Here is a 20,520-nt window from a genome sequence, read left to right as displayed (position 1 = left end):
GCTCCGTATCCTACGCAGAGAAATGGAGCATGCTGCAATTTATTTCTCTTGCGTATGTAAACGCTGTGTCCATTGACTTTCATTGCCTTCATTTACCGCGTATCACACGTGCGCGAAAGTTGGAGAAGAACAGAAACCCGTTCAAATGGAAACCCTATTGGTCTCCATAAGGCTATGATACCTTCCCAGGCTGCGTTTAAATCTCACTTTCGGTGATTCAGATGGAACCCCAGGACAGGGAGTTTAACGCTATGTGATCGCAGCCTAATGCTCCAAATCTTTACATGCAGTTGACTATTACTGTAAATACTCGAGTATAAGCCTAGTTTTTCAGCACATTTTTTTTTGTGCTGAAAAAGCCTCCCTCGGCTTATACTCGAGTCAGGGAAGGCTTAAAAAAAACCCTCCATACTTACCACCCAGCCGGCCTCTGTCTCCGGCGGCGGTGCGGCAGGCTGCTTGAATTCTCCCCGCTGTCATCCCCCACCGTCCTCTTTGCTCGGCTCTGAAATCCCCCACCGTCAGCGCTGTGTAAGTAAGAGCTGTGATTGGATCGAGCGTCAGCCAATCACAGTCAGTGCTCGATCATTCACAGCCAATCAAGCTGCCTTAGAATTCTCCCTGCTGTCATCTCCCTGCTCTGCTTTCAAATCCCCTGCTGTCAGTGCTGTGTAAGTAAGCGCTGTGATTGGATTGAGCGCCAGCCAATCACAGCGCTTATTTACACAGCACTGACAGAGCCAAGCTGAGAGAATGGTGGGGGATGACAGCGGGGAGAATTCAAGCAGCTTGTCGCACAGACACAGACACAGGCTGGGAGGTGGGTCTGGAGGTTTTTTCTTTACCTTGTATATACTGAGTACAGCTCGACTTATACTCGAGTCAATACGTTTTCCCAGTTTTTTGTGGTGAAACTTATTGTCTCGGCTTATACTCGGGTCGGCTAATACCCGAGTATATACGGTATATCTAGATTTTTTTTTTGCATTTTAGAGTGTTGCATTTACTATGTAGAGTCTCTCTATTTTTATGTGGATTTTCCCTGAGTACTTTGGGTTTTTGCCATTCTCTAGAAACATGGGAAAATTTGCTTCTGCTAAAACTTCTCTTAGTTATTGTGAGATAAGGCTATTAGACTATGAATCCCACTAGAGGCAGAGACTGATGTGATTGTGTACCTCGCTGTGGAATATGTTAGTGTTACATAAGCAATAGGAGATAAAAAGTAAATGACTCTTGTAATATTTAGCTTTTAGTCCTAAGCATGCATTCAGCACACATTATTGTGACTTTGAGAAAGCAATTGTCTTTATATTGTATCTCTAAAATCTTTTTAAATCTATTGTATAGTTGGATACACAACGGACGATTTGCGGTTTATTTGGCAGCCAGGAGACCCCGTTCAAATGGAAAAGATTGCTCTGCCTCAGTTTGATATCAAAACAGAAGATATAGAGTATGGTAATTGTACGAAGTACTATAAGGGCACTGGTGAGTAGTAGTCAAGTTATTCATTTATTCAGTAATTTTGAAAATATTAGTGATTAAATGGTCACTAAGTTTTGAACACATTTACAATATATAATGGCAATTTTGATCACAGGGAAACCCACAAAATGCTTAGATACAGACAATTTGAATCTGCACTTAAATGGTCACTGGCATTTCACACAACCTATGCTTCTGTGATAGCCTACGTATCAGCAAAATCAATGTACCTAGCAAATTTGCAAATCACTTTTTACCGAAAAGGAAGTTTTTGTTCTGAAAAATCACTCTAAAGTGCTGGCCACTAGGGGGCTCTTTTCCTTCTAATTTGCTGTCAACTGAAGTCCATCAATAGTGACAGAGACACTGAGATGGATTACGAGACGTCAGGTGGGTGTTGTCCAATGATGTCCATGGAAGTCTAAGGGGAGAAAAGGGGGAGGCGGAAAGAACTGTATGAGGAAGACCGAGGCAGAAAGACTCAGAGACATGAGTGCAGCTTCTAGTAAAGGATTTATCTAGCTCAGTGCTGTATTCACATCTGCACTGCCCAGTATCACTATATAATATTTCCCATGGTACTACTGCTTTAGAGTGTGTGCTTCAGAGAGCTAGATAATGTAACCTGTCTCCTATATGTGTAGTGTTTAGGAAACATCATAGCAGCTAGTCTCAACCCACCAGCTCAGGGTAAACCGAGCCTGCAGTGAGTCAATCTGAAGAAAACTACAGACTAGAAGTCCTATAATGGCCAGAAGTAGTGGTGTACCTCATGTGCACACATGGCAAGTCACTCAAGAAGTTACTTTCTTAACTTGCTGAAGAAGACATCATCTGTGTAGAGCTGTGTCTCTCTACTGTTGCAGATTTAGCCTAAATATAGGTTGCATTCTAGAAATAATTTCTGATATCACTTATCATCCACTAAGGCAGATAGCCAGATCCAATAAACCAACATTAAACACAGAGGATAGGAAATTTGCAGATTATGCCAGTGGTCAAGCCTTCTATGACGTTAGAAAGCAAAGAACCTTATCTGTGGGGTTGCAAGCCTATACTCCATTTCCATTCTGCTGGCTTACAATATGTGCATAGTATGCACATCCTAAGTAAGACTTCATATAAAAGGGATAATCCTTGGAAAATATGACCAGATGTAGCAGCTGCTGCCAGTCACAGATTTACATTGTATTCCAGTACCAATCCTGACAATTGCTATACTTGACAGAGGAGTTAGTTCAAGCCCAAAGCATGCAGAATGTTTAAATAAAGTAGGATTACTCTTCAGTCATTGATTAAAGCGAAGCTGTCACCTGCCTAAAGCACCATAAACTAACTTATGGTGCTGTGAGGTGACAAGGAGACGGGTGCTGTATTTTTCATACTCTCCTGCTTCCTCATTCCTGCCGCTGGAGTCCGCACAGCGACTGAAAATCTGACTCTTTTCAGACTCCCATGTGCGTGCTCTCCCATAGACTTGTATAGGAGAGTGTCCGCGTGGGACTCTGAAAGAGTTGGAGTTTTGGCCGGCGCAGGGGCTTCAGCGGTGGGAATTAGGAAGCGGGTGAGTATAAAATGTACAACACCCGGCTCCATGTCACCTTCCCTAGCAGCACTATAAGTTAAGGCCCATTTACACACAAAGATGAAGGTTTGAAAGATTGACAGCTTTGGTGATCGTTTTGCATAAACTGCTAATGGACGCTAATGTTCATTAGCAGTTTGTTACCTTCATTTGTGTGTAAATGAGCCTCCAGCAGCTGTTTGCAAATCCCAGCATGTGGTCTGGACTCTTTTATTTTTTCATGGGCTCTGTGAGGGCTTGTTTTTTTGCGTAACGGGCTGTAGTCTTTATAGGTACCATTTTGGGGTACATACAAATTTTTTGGTCACTTTTATTGCTTTTTTTGGGAGGCAAAATGATAAAAATAAGCATTTTGCCTCCATTGTTTAGGAGCTTTTTTTTACGCTTTTTGCCATGCAGGTTAAAAAGTGTTCAATTTGTTTTGCGAGTCGTTATGGATACGAAGATACCAAATATGTGGGATTTGAATTAAAAAAAGAAAAAAATTATACTAAAAGGGGAAAAAACAAAAAGGTGGGTTTTTTTTTTCCTTTTTTCTTTTTTTAAATTTTGGCTCTCTTTTGCTTTTTTTTTATGCTATTTGTGTTCCTGTGAGGGACTTGCACCTATGATCGCTATGATAAAGCATTGCAGGACTTCTGTCTTGCAACGCCTTATCGCTTATATTAGCGATCATAGGCAGTGGTAATACAGGAAGCCTGTATCTGGCATCCTGTTGCCATGGTAACCCAACAGCACTCCGCGATTACATTGTGAGAGTCCGATGACGTCACCCCATGGAGCGCGCTCCCTCTGTGAACCCTTTACATGCCACGATCTAGATAGATCTTAACGTGTAAGGGGTTAACAGCGGGAATCGCTGTCCCGATGCAACCCTGTTGTTGCAGCGGGAGGCTGGCTATCAGTGACAGCCGGCTCCTGCTGCCAGATAGCGCCGGATCTCTTCTGATCTTGCGCTATCCCCAGGACGTAACTGTACGTCCTGTTGCGTTAAGTACCCCCCTGCCAGGCCGTAAATTTATGCCATATTTTAAGGGGTTAAAGTACTTGAACCTGTCCAGTACTCAGTCAGCCGTCACACTGTGAATGCAATAGGCACTTCATCTCTCTTCTCATAGAGCGGGGATGTTGTGTACTGTGATGTATTGGTAGACTATCTTGGGTACTGTAGATCAGCAGCAGCTGCTTTGCTGAAGGTTGTCAATCCCCGGTGTAAACTCACATTCCCATCTTCCATTATAAGAGATTAACAATTTGCCAAAATTATCAAATTGATGTACAGGATATCAAGGCCACCTTCTGTTCACATCCTCCTAAATTGCACTTATTAAATATTCTCTTCATGAAATATTCACGGTAATGATTTCCCCCAGCTACAACCAGATTTATCGGTATCCAGATATCATTAGCGGGACCTTAATCACACATTTCCATGAATACTTGCTATTGAAACCACTTATTGCAGTGAGATGTGTCTGTGCTGACGTGAAGATGCCGACATACCTAGAGTCACCTTTATAAGGAGATCTCAACTCAAAGCCAAGGAATTAGAATTATTCAAAATGAACACAAACCGGCCTAGAGTCGGTGCAGAGAGTGATGTGGGCTGAACCTCCCTGCGTGATCCTTAGAAACCTGAGCATTGATCACAAGCAGCATGTGCGCCTTGTGCAGAGCCTCCGAAAGGTCAGATGAACTTGTACAGTGATACATTGATTTCTGGGCCCGGAGTGCAGTTCTTGTACAGTAAAGGAATCTACAGTTAAATTACTTCTTATGGATGTCAGTATTAAAGAGTTAAAGGGGTTTTCTCATCATGGATATTGGTGGTATGTTGTTAAGATAAGCCACTGATAGCTGATCAGTAGCGATCCAACTGCTGGGTCCGCTGTCTCTTTGGCCCAATGTCCACGGGCGGAATTGAATTGCAGAATCTGCAGTTCAAGCCGCCTATGGAGAAATATGGGCGTCCCCACTGGAATTAAAGCATGCAGATTTATTTTGCAGACCTTTTGGTCCAGAAAACAAATCGCAGCATGCTCCATTTCAGTGCGGATCTCGCACAGACAGCTTCCATTGGAGTCAATGGAAGCCGCCCAATCCGCAATCTGTCCGCAATTAAATTGCAGACAGGCTGCAGATTCCGCAAGAAAGCAGGAGTTTAAAAAAAAAAACTGTGCTGCGCATGCGCGCCCAGACGCATCTGCACACCAGAAAAGAGAAGACCCGGATAGATAATCGCAGGGTCCTCGGCTGCGATGGATGTTGGTCATGTGTCCTGCATGTGGAATCCGGTCCACCCCGTGGACATGAGGCCTAGGATGAAGTGGCAGCAGCGCAACTGAAGCAGTTTGCAGCTTTGTTGGATCCAGTTGTCTGTTTTTGGGTTATTCACAAAGGGCCAATATTTTCCACAGTACCGTACAAGTAGTTACAGGGTGCAATGTTACAATATGAACAAAAGAAAAACAAAGCCCAACCCCCAAGTGATTTCTTGCTGAGTGCCCTGTTGGCGGCCACATTTACTCAAGACAAGTATTGCCCAAATTCGCTGTTCCCAGCGAGAATTTGAGCAATAATCACCCCATGTAAAGGTACCTCAAAGGCCCGTTTACACGCAAAGATAATCTTTCAAACAATTGAAAGTTTTAGCAATCTTTTTGTATAAAGTGTTAATGGCCACTGATGGCCATTAACACTATCCTCTTCATTTGCATGTAAAAGGGCCTCCAAGAGCTGTTTACAGAGCCAAGCATGTGATTAATGACACACCCAGCTCTGCGTACAGCTGCATTGCTCTCGGGTGTCCGCAGAATACAATGTTAACTACCGCTTCCCCGTAGAGATAACAGCCTGCGGTCTACTGACAGATAAAGGTGTTTGCTTTATCTCCAGTAGCTAAACGATGGATTTTAAGTTCACCTTAAAATCATCGTTTGAATGAAAAGTGTCCGATGCCCGCATTTACATGTAACGATTATCGCTCAAATTCAGTCGTTTGAACGAATCTTGAGCGATAATCGTTGCGTGTAAATGGGCCTTTAGCTGTAGGCATGTCTAGGTAGGTCTCTCTACCTCCCTTCTCCACTCCTTAGATTTCTATAGGCACCATGAGTCATCATTCTCCTCCACTTCCTGTTCTCAGCCTTGTTATCTCAGTAGGGCATCACTTGACAACAGGCAATAGACTGCAAATTAGAAGGAGCCGAGACCTCTAGCGGCGAGCACCTCAGAGTGATTTTTCAGCACAAAATGTAATTTTAGATAAATAGTGACTTATCATTTTTGCTAGTTATCACATTACCTTTCACATAATCACATATTTTCTTGAAAAGTCAAGGACCATTTAAGTGCAGACTTATGTGAGTGGACCAGCCACCCAGCGGAGATCTCATAATTGCTATTGGTGCAGATGGAAGGAATGGAGACAAGGCAGGAGCTGTAGGACAGAAAGGAGAACAAGTGGAACAGTTTTTAGCTGCATGTTGTAGGCGAAAGAGATACAATTATTATATATATATTTTTAATAACCTTCCTCCACCTAGCCACCGCTATGGCTTCTACGGCAGTAGTTACGCCCTTGACTGCCATCAGACTATAGATGGGTTTCATTATAGTCTGCAAGTGGCTCTTCAAGTGAGTAGTAGGGCGTTTTTAATCAGGTCTGTTTGCAGAGTTGCCTCATTTTAGGTTCATTGCAGTAATAAAGGTTGATAAAGTGTTTTGTGTTCTTACTATTTTAATAATAATTATAAAGTTTGGCAAATAAGTTTAGCGTTGCAATAGAGGCCGCAGCGTTACTCTGGCAACATTACAACTCTTTGTGATGTTGCCAAAACTAATCACTCGTATCCGATGCTGGATTTCACTACAGTATTTGGTGGAGATGCTGCTTTCATGTTTTTCTCGTTTTTGATCATCATTAACCTCTTAGGCTGTATTTACACAGCTGATGGCGAGTTGCACCGGGGTTCACAGGTGTAGCTTGCATCGTACAGCACATACCACACATCTGCATGTACTAGTCTTCTGGAGACTTACACGAAAATAGGACATGCTGCTAAAATGCACTAAACCCGCGTAAGAATATCGTCCGTGTAAATACAGCCTTAAATTGTTAAAAATAACATATAAGGAGCCTAATTGTGTTTCTTTTTCTTTGGTTTTAAGGCTACTACACCTGCGTAGAGGTCATCTTCACTTTAAGACGACAGGTTGGATTCTATATGATGGGTGTCTATGCTCCTACCTTGCTTATAGTTGTCCTTTCTTGGCTCTCTTTCTGGATCAACCCTGATGCTAGTGCTGCCCGAGTACCACTAGGTAATCTATATTAAAGTGTATTTGTATCCATCATCCAGCACAAATAAGTCATTTTGGCTTCCTACATTCCTGATCATTCATTCAGCGGTGCATTATTATTTCAATACCAACTGTATACTAGTTTAGGCTGCATTCACAGTACATCTGAGCGAACATGTTGGCCATATAGTAGTTTAGGCTGCATTCACACTACATCTGAGCGAACCGGTTGGCCATATAGTAGTTTAGGCTGCATTCACAGTACATCTGAGCGAACCTGTTGGCCATATACTAGTTTAGGCTGCATTCACACTACATCTGAGCGAACATGTTGGCCATATACTAGTTTAGGCTGCATTCACACTACATCTGAGCGAACCTGTTGGCCATATACTAGTTTAGGCTGCATTCACACTACATCTGAGCGAACATGTTGGCCATATACTAGTTTAGGCTGCATTCACACTACATCTGAGCGAACATGTTGGCCATATGCATCAGGAAAGCTCTTAACTCAAAATGTCAAATAAAGCCATGGCCCCCATTCCACTTGTTTGAGGCGAAAAGACTATCTTTTTGGACACCATCAGGGTGGTATACACTAGCATATATATTCTGTTTTACTATACAGGAAAGTACAGCAGATTGCTTTGCTTTTCTATATTGTGGTGTAGTAGTCCGCCACAGAAATGGAAAATTCATGCCACACAATTAGTTTTTGTGTTGTGGTCAATGGCCAATGTAGCCTATCTCACTGAGTGGCATAGGGTAGAGGTCTACATCAGAAAATACTCGCCCCAAAGTAAACTTCGGACCTATAGAACAAATGTAGAGTGAACATAGCCTTATTTAAGAAGACAATGGTAATGTGGATTTATTTTACTTTATATTTCTCCTATATGTCCAACTTGCCACAATACCCTAGCAGTAGGGATGACTACATTTTCCTATATATCTACCTGCTATCAGTGAGCTGTGCAGGGCCTAAATCCCTGCTGAGCTTGCCTTCATATAACATAGAGTGTAATTCCAAGGTCCAATTTTCCAGTAACCTCGTAAAACTCTTAAGGGGCCATTTACATGAGATGATTATCACGCAAAATTCGTTCAGACAAATGAAAATGCGCGCTAATCATTACATCTAAATGCCAAGCCATCATATGCTATTTGTTTACTTTTCGTTTGTTCGCTCACTTTTAACCAGCGTAAAAATCATTCCTGGTTCGCTCACTTCTTGCTGCATTTAAACACTTCACATAGATATTCAGCAAAGATCTGCTTGTCTAAACGATCTGCACGAGCGCTAACAACTAGCGGTAAAGTCACCCGCTCATGCAGATCATGTAACCGACAGTCATCCCATGTAAATGGGGCATTACTAAAGGTCCATTTACACAGGACGACTGTCGGGCAAACGATGCCCAACACTCGTCCCTGTGTTTCTTTGCTCCCGTGCTTCTGCACAGGAGCTAGCAGAGCTGGCTGGTTCACATAGCGGCCGGCAGGGGAGCGGGGCAGTGCAGGAGATTTCTTTCCTCACTCCCCCGCCCCCCACCATTCACATAACACAGCGTCTGTTTACTACTGAACAACGGCTGTTTAAACTGAATGATGAGCAATGAGCTCATCGTTTATGTAGCATAAACGATCAGCGATGAACTTCATCGCTCATCATTCAGTTTAAACAGCGGCCGTTCAGTAGTGAACTGCTGCTGTGTTATCTCAATAGAGAGGGGCGGGGGAGCGAGAGGAGAGAAATCTCCTGCACTACCCCGCCACCCTGCTGGCCGCTATGTGAGCGAGAAAACACAGGGATGAGTGTCGGGCATCGTTTGCCCGACAGTCGTATCGTGTAAATGGACCCTAATGCATTCATTTAACATATTGTGAAATAGGCTGGTAATCCTTTCATCGGTTTTCACTAACAATATTTTTCATTCCCAGATCATTCCATATGTAAAACATTTCCATCTGTGTGTCTGACATACGTTCTTTACATGTGGGACATCAATGGGCCAGGGAAATCATCACATGACCATCACCCATCATTAAGGAGTGGCATCTAACTGTAAGATTTGTCTTCTCACTTACCTCTACTATTCGGTGAAAGGTCATGCATTCTTTTCGGTGTCCAGGGATTGTCTTTGAATTTGTTTTTCTAACCTCTTCATCATTCCCAAAGGAAGTTTTCTGAATGACCTTCATTTATAGAGAGTTCATCAACAGGGAAAGGGGAGAACACAAAGTGTGGCATGAGTTGGAGTACTAGTGTGGTCAATAACATTTCCATCTGTGCGTTTTATACAAGAATGTAATCATCATTCATCTATAAATAATTTTGGCTTTTTTTCGTCTTTTGCAAGTACCGTGTCCAATCCTTCTAGCTTAGATGGTCATCCATCAAGTCCATGAATGCTCTGTCCTTTTTCACAGCAATTCTCTTTGCTTTCACTAAACTTTCGGATCCAGATGTCATCTATACTGTACAACATGAACCAGTTTAGTTTTGGATATTCTATAAATTGCTAACACTGTTTAGAGCTTTGTGCTCTTGATGGTTTTATGGCCCTAACTTTTATATTTGTTGGGCCATCGTAGGTTTTGAGCCTTGTGTCATAATATATAGGACTATTCCGATGATATGTGTGAGATATAAAGAGATTGATAAAGTGTCCCTTGGCTGTCCAGTATCTATCAGCTGCCGTTCAGGACACTAGGAAAGTTGAGCTGACATCCCTCCCTCCCTCCTTGAATTCCCCCTTACTAGGCGACGGGGATGGGCTTTGGAAGTGATCTGTAGACATCAATCACCGTCACCCATCCAAAAAGGGGAGGTGGGATATAAATGCCTTACCATAGCGATCATAGGTATTATGCTACAAGTCCCCTACAGGGACATAAATTACGTTTAAGAAAAACTAAAGAAATAGTGTTAAAAAAAACCTTTAAAAAAATCATTTTAAAAAAACCACCCTTTTTGCTCATTTTTCCCTATTTGTATGAAAAAAATAAAAAAATTAAGAAAAACCCCACATATCATCGCATCCATAACGATCTGTACTATAATTCAAGCACACTAATTATCCTGCGCTGCAAAAAACGGTTTAAACGGAGGCAAAATGCTTATTTTATTAATTTTGCCTTCAAAAATGCAATAAAATATGTACCCCAAAATGTTACAAATAAAAACTACACGTCGTGACGGAAAAAACAAGCCCTCATAGAGCTCCATCCATTAAAAATAACAAAGTAATACGACTTTGAATGCAACAATGCAAAAATAATTATAATTTCCAGAGAAAAAGTGATTTTGCAAAAGTGGAAAAACCTAAAAAACGATTATGTTCTTGGTATTGCTGCAATCGTACTGACCTGCATAAAAAAATGTATTGAGCATTTATGCTGTTTGATTGACACTGTAAAAAATAAAAAAAACAATAGCAGAATTGATGTGTTTTCTCTCCCTGCTCTTAAAAAAGAAATCATAAACATTTAACAATACATTATAGGCACCCAAAAATGATATCTATAAAAACTAGGCTTCGCGACGCGAAAAACCAGCCCTTATATGACCGTTTTGATGGAAAAAATAAAAAAAGTTATGGCTCTTGAAAAGTGGAAATGAAAATTCTGAAAAAAAATTGTGTCTTTAGGCCTCTCTCACACAGGCGTTTGCAGTAAACGCAGCGTTTTCTGCAGTTTCAGCAGCGCTGCCATGCGTTATGCCAGCGTTTTGAGCACAGCTGATAACGCAGCCAAGGAAGCTGAAAAAAAAAATCAAATACTTCCCTATTAGGCGCCGTCCCTGCAGCCTTCCTGGCGCTGGTCTCTGCCTGCAGAGCATCTCTTGCCAGTAACAGGGTTTCAATACCACGCCTCCAGAAAGAGATTGCTCTGATTGGATGAGCTATTCATTAATTGAATGGCTGTGATTGGTGGATCCAGGTGCTGGATTAGCCAATCAGAGCAATCTCTTGCTGGAGGCGGGGTCCTCAAACCCCTTGACTAGCAAAAGATTCTCTGAGAATTGCCCAGACCCCCGAAAAGCAGCGCCAGGGACCCAACGGCGGCAGCTAGGTGAGTATAACTTTTTTTGGTAGTCCAGCAAGCGCAGGCATATATAGGTGAATTTCATAGATATGTTTGTCGCATGCACAGAAAAGGCATCACACTATTCAAACTTGGTGATCTTAAAGGGGTTGTCTCGCGAAAGCAAGTGGGGTTAAGCACTTCTGTATGGCCATATTAATGCACTTTGTAATATACATCGTGCATTAAATATGAGCCATACAGAAGTTATTCACTTACCCACTCCGTTGCTGGCGTCCCCAGAAGGGTCTTCTGCCTTCGGCTCGGTCTGGCACGAGCGGCGTTCTGGCTCCGCCCCCTTCTACGTGTCATCGCGTAGCTCCGCCCCGTCACGTGTGCCGATTCCAGCCACGCGACGGGGCAGAGCTACGCGATGACGCGTAGAAGGGGACGGAGCCATAACGCCGCTGCTGCCGGACAGACCCGAAGGCAGAAGACCCTTCTGCGCAAGCGCGTCTAATGGGTCTATTAGACGCTGAAGTTAGACGGAGCCATGGAGACGGGGACGCCAGCGCAGGGAAGGTAAGTGAATAACTTCTGTATGGCTCATATTTAATGCATGATGTATATTACAAAGTGCATTAATATGGCCATACAGAAGTGCTTAACCCCACTTGCTTTCGCGAGACAACCCCTTTAAGTAAACTATAATACAGTGAAAATGCAGTATTAATTAATACATCCAGGTGATGCCAGAGTATGCATACCCACAAACCGATCCATACAAGCCCCTTGCGCATTTCATAATCCTTCCTTAGGGAGGTCTGGAATATGTGTATTTAAATAATAGTTTTTAATATTGTGGTATCAATTAAGATATATTAACTCTTAAATGGATAGCGTATGACTCAATTATGTGTTTTTGTTTCTACACTACAAAAATGAGCGAATGAACTGTAAAATCTAGGGGGCACAGGTCCCCCCATTATTAGGATTGGTGGGGATCCTAGTGGTTGACACCCCCCCCACTTCCCACCGATCTATCAGTTTTTACCTAGCTAGTGAATGGTGAAAGCTTAAAAAAAAAAAGCCCCATCACCGGTACACCCCTTTAATTAAGTGTATTTGAAATTGGCCTGCGTGTGAAAGATAATATGCTGTTAGCCCGTAGGATAAAGACCAATATTTATATTTACTGCTACTACTTAGTGATACAAAAAATGTAATCACCATATTACTAGAAATACAAATGTGTTGTACATTATTTCTGTTTCCTTTTCAGGTATCTTTTCAGTGCTGAGCTTGGCGTCCGAGTGCACCACCCTGGCACAAGAACTGCCAAAGGTGTCCTATGTGAAAGCCATTGATGTGTGGCTTATTACTTGCCTTCTTTTTGGCTTTGCCTCCCTGGTTGAGTATGCTGTAGTCCAGGTCTTCCTGAACAGCCCAAAGAGGATCGAAGCAGAGAAGAGCAAAATTGCCAAGGCCGAGCAAGCCGATGGAAAGGGGCCCAATGCTGCGAAAAAGAATACAGTGAATGGGACTGGTACACCAGTTCATATCAGCACCTTGCAAGTACGTAACTTCTTGACATAAAATGACCACTTGGACAGATTTGATTGTTTCTTACAGACGACGTTGGGTCCACATCTACATCTGCATTTCTGGTTCTCTGTTCTGTCACTGAAACAGAAAAATAGAATTGATGGCAGTGCCGGATTCATTAAATGATAGACGCCAATGGAACCTGATGGATGCCATTGACTGTAATGGGATCTGTCAGGTTTCCATCATGATTTCCATCATTTTAACTCCTTCCCGCTCCTGGACGTACCTGGTACGTCATGGCAGCCTGGTACTTCCCGCAACATGACGTACCTGGTACGTCCTGGAGATAGCACGGGATCACATGTGATCCCGCGCTATCCCGCAGCGGGAGTCGGCTGTCAGTCACAGCCGGCGTCCCGCTCCAACAGCGGGGGGACATCGGAGATGCGCCCGCCGCTGTTAACCCCTTCCATGCCGCGATCTAAGTAGATCGCGGCAGGGAAAGAGTTCACAGAGGGATCGCGATCCCTGTGTGTCTCCGGCCGGAACTCGCGATGTTATCGCGAGAGCCCGGCCTGTCACCATGGCAACAGGACGCCAGACACTGGCGTCCTGTATTGCCTGTGCCTATAATCGCTGTACAAGCGATAAGGCATGGCAGAGCAGTAGCTCTGCCATGCCTTATGACAGCGATCATAGGCACAGTGATGTAAGTCCCTCAGAGGGACTCAAATAGTATAAAAAAAAAGAAAAGAAAAGTGTAAAAAAAAGAAAAATGTAAAAAAAAAAATGTAAAAAACCCCTTTATGCTTTTTCTAATATTAGCATAAAAAAAGGGAAAAAAAACTAAAACCCCACATATTGGGTATTGACGCGTCCGTAACGACGTGTACAAAAAGTTGAACACGCTTTTTATTTTGTACGACAAAAAGCGTAAAAAAAAACGCTAAAAAACAGAGGCAAAATGCTAATTTTTAGCATTTTGCCTCACAAAAAATGCAATAAAAGTGATCAAAAAAGCCGTACATTTCCCAAAATGGTACCCATAAAAACTACAGCTCGTCTCGCAAAAAATAAGCCCTTAAAGAGCTCCGTACATAGAAAAATAAAAAAGTTACAGGACTTTGAATGCAGCTATAGAGGAAAAAAAAAATTTCCAAAAAAAGGGGGTTTTATTGCAAAAAAGTGTAAAAACCTAAAAAAAATATAACAATTTTGGTATCGTTGTTACCGTACCGACCCGCAGAAAAAATTTAGTGTGTCATTTATGCTGCATGATTAACGCTGTAAAAAAAAAAAAAAAAAAAAATCTATGGCAGAATTGATGCGTTTTCTCTCCCTGTTATCTTTAAAAAAAAAAAAAAAAAATTTACGATATTGTCTATATACCCAAAAGTGGCACCGATAAAAACTACAGATCGCAACGCAAAAAACAAGCCCTTACACGGCCACGTCCACGGAAAAATAAAAAAGTTATGGCTTTTGAAAAATGGAGATGGAAAAATACCAAAAAATCGCTTGGTCCTCAACGCCAAAATAGGCCATGTCATTAAGGGGTTAAAAAAAAAATTGCATTGTTCTGCTATTTTTCAGGCATTTACAATATGATGGAGGCTCCTAATGGAGCGCCTGACACAAACGTGAACCTTGCCTTACATAGGTTATTTATTCAACATATTTAATATAGTAACCTTGATTTTAGTTTTTCCATTTCTCACATTTATGATACTATAAGCACCTGTAATAAAATAGCAGAGCATATTTCACAATTGTGACATTGCCAACAAGCTCTTTATCACATGTTGTATCATTATATATGAATAATAAGCTAAAAAATTGAAATTAAGTAGACCGTCATTCTATCCAAATCTCTAATTAGCAGAAATACTTCATGTTAAATCAGTGTGCTGCAAATGTATTATCTAAACGTAGTTCAGCCGTCAGACACAATGTATGCTGTATAGGAGTATACAATGTTGGATCAGATTAAGAGAAGTCTAACGTCATCACTTCTGTTTTTTAATACGTGGATTAAAAACTTAGAGGATCTGTTACATCCTCTGATAAGAGGAATGAGCTGTATACCTTTTCAGCCAAGTCCCTACTGATATCATTGCCATTTGGATTTTGCAAATAAGGGAGGTGGAATAATACCTCTGCAGTGCCACCTATTGGAAGGCAGCATTCCTGCAAGTCAATGTTAGACTCTTTATACAAGCCTTGTAACAATGACTGGGAATTGAAAGTCAAGTCAGAATCCATACACAGACAGTTGTTTTGGGGTGTTTGCCCCCTTCTCAGTGTGCAGTAGGATTCTGGCTTGGCTAGCGAGAGGCCTGTGACATCGGTCAGGAACACTATTCCAATAGGTGGCGCTGCAGAGGTATTGTTCGATCTCCCTTATTTGCATATTACCCAGAGGAGCATAAATGGTATTATAAGTCTCCTCACTCATCTTCTAGGTGCTCTCCCTAAGGAGAAAAGATAGCGTATTTTGATTTTTAGCACCCCCTCCTCTTTCTGCCAAGGGCTTTCTGTTATTTTTGGAGCCCGACAGTAATCTGCTGGAGTTGTGTGGTCTCCATCACCCAGTGTCAGTGGCTGACTGATGATATTGGTTTGATTGAAATTGGGAAGTAAAAGTCGCCTACTTGACAGTAGACCAGTTCCGGGCTCCGAAAGTAATGGGGTTGGGAGCTAAAGCCCAAATTAAAAATAGTGATGGAATCAGTGGGAACGCAGCTGTAAAGGTCTGCAGCCCATTCCCCTTGTCGGAGAACGTGATAGGTCCTCTTTAATGTGTGGAGAACACAAGGAACTTTCTTTGACAATTCTTCACTGGGTTTGTATTCCTTGCACATCGGAAATGTCAGAGGTTCAGTTACCTCTACAGATTTAGTAGCCTCCCCTTGGAGGCTGCTTTGAGATGAAGCGTTTATCCTGGTATGGTTGGACATTTTCTATATAGTACATTTCATAGAGTTTTATGGAGAATGTTTCTGTTCGCATTGTTCCCAACTGCCATAGTGGGATTGTCAGTGTACAGAGCTGTATTAAACATCAAGTAGAAAGGGTTACACAAGTAAGCGTATACTGGGAGAAAAGGCAGAAATTGTATTTATTTCACACATTGTTAGATCAATAATTTAGCTTGCTGTCTACTATTCCCAGGTTGCAGAAACGAGATGCAAAAAAGTCTGCACATCTAAATCCGATTTGAGATCCAATGACTTCAGCATTGTTGGAAGCTTGCCCAGAGATTTTGAATTGTCCAATTATGATTGTTATGGAAAACCAATTGAAGTCAACAACGGGCTGGGAAAATCTCAAGCGAAGAACAATAAAAAGCCGCCTCCTCCCAAGCCGGTCATTCCATCTGAAGCCAAACGGATTGACCTTTACTCAAGGGCGCTTTTTCCTTTCTGCTTCTTGTTCTTTAATGTCATATATTGGCTGGTATATTTATGATGACTCGATTTCTCACTTTGAGTTCACACAAGTTGCCATTACTCTCACACTCTTTAAAGCCAACCTGTGATCTTGTCTACATTTGCAAAGCAATATCTTACATTGTAGATGCCATGCAGTTGTAATGAAAATTGGCTTTTTTTAAATGGAAGCATGACACTGCAATGTCTGTGCTTAACATGATGTATATAAGTGTAAGGTTTCTGCTATAAACACAGTTATGAGTAATGCATACATAACCCCCCCCCCCAAACCTCTACTATTTTAACATGAAAAGTTATGAAATGCTTTCAAAAAGAGATTTGTGCACGTTAAGCCTCATTCAAACCATAGATCAATATATGTAGTATTTAAAGATCAACCCTTATTCATTTCAGAGAAGAATATATGCGTTTGGATTGCACTGTGTCCAGACAAAATGTACAGTTCTTCATATCCTATATATATAAATATACTGACTTCATAATTAAATAGATTATAAGGCTCCTGTCAAGGTGTAAGATAAATGATCAAAGACTATTTTTTGTAAAATAATCTATTTAAGAAACTGCGCTGTATCCTTTGCGTGAGCTAAAAGCTGATGTGTAAAAAAAAATATATATATTAAAAACTGTAAATCGAATCTGTCTCAGCGGATATCTATTATAAGCTAAACAGATATAAAATGTATAACATATATATACAATCTTGGAGGATAACCACAACACAAGCTAAAGGCTGGTGCACTCTGAAAACCTATATGTACTGTCCCCGAGGCACCATATACCGCAGTAGTGCAGCATTGCAGTTAAGCATGCCAATATGTTATTTCCTCTCTGGTTCATATGGTGTAAGTGAGAGAGAACTCATCATGCCTCCATATAGAAGATGCAAGATACAATATATTCACATGACCGTTTATGAGAGTTGTTAGACCCTTTTCAATCCAATTTTGGATTCAGGGTTTCCTAAACGGCTTTCTCTTTTTGCTGTTATACAACGGTGCCATCTGCTGGCTAAAGCCACTGTGTGTGCACCAGAGAGGCTCCAACAGTGGAGTGGCTGGCAATAGATGGTAAGAATACCCTGTCGGACGACATCTGACATTGGAGCTGTACGAGCTTCAATCAGAATGTAGGAAGACGTCAGGCAATGGATTGGAAAGGGTTAAAGATCTATGCATTCTGTGGCTGTGTGCATGAGAAATAAGAGATAAAGAATGTTTAGACTTTAATTGTAAAGTCTATTAGGGTGGGGAGAAAAAAAAACTTATAAAACTTCTGTTTCACTTTCTGTTCAGTTTGGAATCCTCAGTGAGTGCAGAGTTTGACTGAGTGGGTGTGTCTACCCATTCGCATACCTGCTCTTTGGGGGTGGCACTAGCAAATTGATTGGGTGGTATATAGGTAAAGTGCACAACCATCCAGACAAATCGGCATAATCATCCTGGTGTGAGTGTGTGAATTTTTTCACCCTAGTTTGGGTGTTTCCAGATCTCCTGGCTCCGCCTGATTGACAGATTAGCAGATCAATCAAGGCTCCTCTTTAGCAGCCTGTGAGAATGCTTGTCACTCTAATGAAATGTCTTCTTCTCATCTGCTTTGCCAGTTATTGAGTCTCTCTACTTGGTGTGTTATCCTCATGATATTGATTGTCTCCTGTGTTTGATGGATTACTCTACTGGATTACCCATTTGCCTGACAACCAGTTTGTCTGCTGTCCTGGATTCTGTGGTCCTTCTGCTCTCTGACCCTGGGAATAACCCTTTGACTCTGATGTACTTTGACCTTCTGGTACTGACCCTGGCTTGGCTAAATTTGTGGCTTCTTTGCATCACCAATCGGCAGTTACTCTGGTGAGGCAACCTAGGGCTTTGAAGACCACATTCCGTTTTGGAGACAATGAGGCACGTTATGGTCCATCAAATATAATACAGCAAGGAGTATTTATAGCAATATTTCCTGGTAGTGAGCCTTTTCTAGGGAGATTTAACCCTTTCTTTTCAAAGAACTTGCGTAATACATTATGGCTTTAAACACTGCAGCAAAAACACAAGTGCTAGAGCATATGAAAAACCCAGAATTTTAGCTTTCTTTTTGTTTCAATGGTTTTTAATTAAATTTTCCAATTTCAAAACAAGATAAATCATCCTTCATGTAATTATACAATCGTAGCATATTGCATATCAATCAAGACTAATTGTACATCAGATGAACCAAAACATTTAAATGCAAGAACATATTACTAAAAAGAAAACAAAAATGAGTATACATAAATAAGTATTTACCAGGTATATAAAAAGTGATTAGGTTAGGTCTCCATGTATTTGACATCTCAGTTGTTAGAAGGAGGGTTACCACTGGGGGTGCTGGTGTCCGGTCTGTGTGAGCTGCTCCTCCTGCTGTGGCTGGGGCCCAGGCTTGCGGCTGTGTTCGGGGCTCCCCCTCTCTTGTGGCTGGTCGCGGCGGCTGGCGGCCCGTCTCACGTCCTGCGCGCGCACACCAGTCTGCTTGTCGGCTGCGCGGTGCTCGGGTGAGTGAGCACCGTCGGGGGGAGGTGCTTTTATGACTCCCTCAAGGCATCAAGTGACTTATCCCCGCCCCTCTGGGCAGGGTGAGTCTGCATATAAACCCTGCTGGCCCAGACCTCTGTGCCAGTGTTTGTTTTGACTCAGTCCTGACTACACCCGCATTCTGTGTCCTGACTTTTGTGCTTAGACCTCAGCTTGTTTTTTAGACCTTGCTCCTGACAATTCTCTAGTTTGCTTCTCCCTGTTCTCATCGTCGCACGGTTCCCACCTGTTTGGTTCCCTGTCCCTCCTTCCTTAGGTCTCTGACACTAGTTCAGCACAGGGACTGTCACCCAGTTGCCCCTGGCCACTGCATTCACGCTAGGGGGCAGCGGGAGCAGAACTAGAGGTAGATGCGGGTCGCAGAGGTTGGAATACCTATTTTCTACCTGCTTTTCAATGGCTTATGATGTTTTAAGTAACAATTTAATGTTTGCAGTAACTGTTTATTTGATGCATTAAGTGTCAAGTTAACATTTGCTAGCTCTGTACATCTTGCTTGTTCAAGATCCCTCAGGTACTTCAGATAATTACAGAATATAGAACAAAGTCTTGAAACATAACTCCTGTCTGTTAGTTTCATGCAGTCTTTTGCCTAAACCTAGCATCTAATTACTTCCAAAATCTCCTTCTATGATCAAAAGTACTCTGAAAGGCAACTGAACTACAGAGATCTTTCCTTAATCACAGTTCAGGGTTTTGACACATCTGAAACTGTCACCCCCAAATGTGACTATATCTAGCACACTTGACACATGATATGTGTGATGTCCCAGTTTTGTATTTCACATCCTTTCATTGGAAGTTGGATGAAAAATATCTTTGAAGACATCAAAGTTTTACATATTTGTAAAAACTTTTTGTAGACTTCGATATCTACATGAGCAGAGATCAGATAAGCCAGGCAAACATTCCTAATTGTTTCTTATCAGTAGCTTTTTCCTCACATTATCACATATAGACCTGATTTAAGGAAGAAATTAAGTTGAATTTCACAAAATACCAAAAGCCTAAACACAGACATTGTACGTGCTGCCCACAATAATAACAACTGCTCTGGCAAGAGGGCGAGTCAAAATCTATCCACACTCCAATTGTATGAAAACTTTTGTTGGCTGCACTGACTTATCAAAATTTTTCGTTTTAGGTCACTGTTTTCCCAGTAATTGGTGTGCCGGTTTGAACACCTTCTGTTAGGTAATTTGTAACTGCAGTGTAAGGTAAAATGGCTTCCCCACTTGTGATTTGCATGAAAGAAGAGCAGCTTACAGTGATTAGTTTTTCTGTGGTCTGAGGGTGTGTCTGGTGCCGATATTTATCAAAGGCTCTGTGCACAGAAAGTGTTTTGTCACAAAATTGGCTATGAATAGTTAGGGAAGGTCAAGGAAAGTTCCTGCAAATGTCAATCATGAAAGAGATTGACACTGGTATTCTCAAGAGCTAGTATTGGAACATTATCAGGAAAAAGGTTCAACAATCAACAGTGCTCATTACAGTGAGATGCTAACTGAAGAGCTGAAGCCTAAAATTCAGACAAAGCACAGATGACTGC

The 20,520-nt window shown here is 41.8% G+C and overlaps 1 protein-coding gene across 2 annotated transcripts in view; it reads left to right on the top strand.

Annotated features, from left to right (window-relative positions):
• GLRB (glycine receptor beta) overlaps positions 1-16,929 on the top strand; it is a 76,593-nt gene extending 59,664 nt beyond the window's left edge. Inside the window, exons 7-10 of one of the 2 annotated variants that reach the window (XM_066574680.1) lie at positions 1,351-1,491; positions 7,244-7,396; positions 12,687-12,979; positions 16,124-16,929. In XM_066574680.1, the coding sequence (XP_066430777.1) occupies positions 1,351-1,491; positions 7,244-7,396; positions 12,687-12,979; positions 16,124-16,420 (884 nt within the window). In that variant the 3' untranslated portion in view covers positions 16,421-16,929. Of the gene's footprint in view, positions 1-1,350; positions 1,492-7,243; positions 7,397-9,319; positions 9,444-12,686; positions 12,980-16,123 lie in introns of those variants that run through there. The other variant, XM_066574681.1, reaches the window with a different exon arrangement.
• The last annotated feature ends 3,591 nt before the right edge of the window (positions 16,930-20,520 follow it).

This window comes from Eleutherodactylus coqui, chromosome 7, assembly GCF_035609145.1.
Source record: "Eleutherodactylus coqui strain aEleCoq1 chromosome 7, aEleCoq1.hap1, whole genome shotgun sequence".
Taxonomy (NCBI): domain Eukaryota; kingdom Metazoa; phylum Chordata; class Amphibia; order Anura; family Eleutherodactylidae; genus Eleutherodactylus; species Eleutherodactylus coqui.
This window is presented reverse-complemented; position numbering and strand designations above follow the sequence as displayed.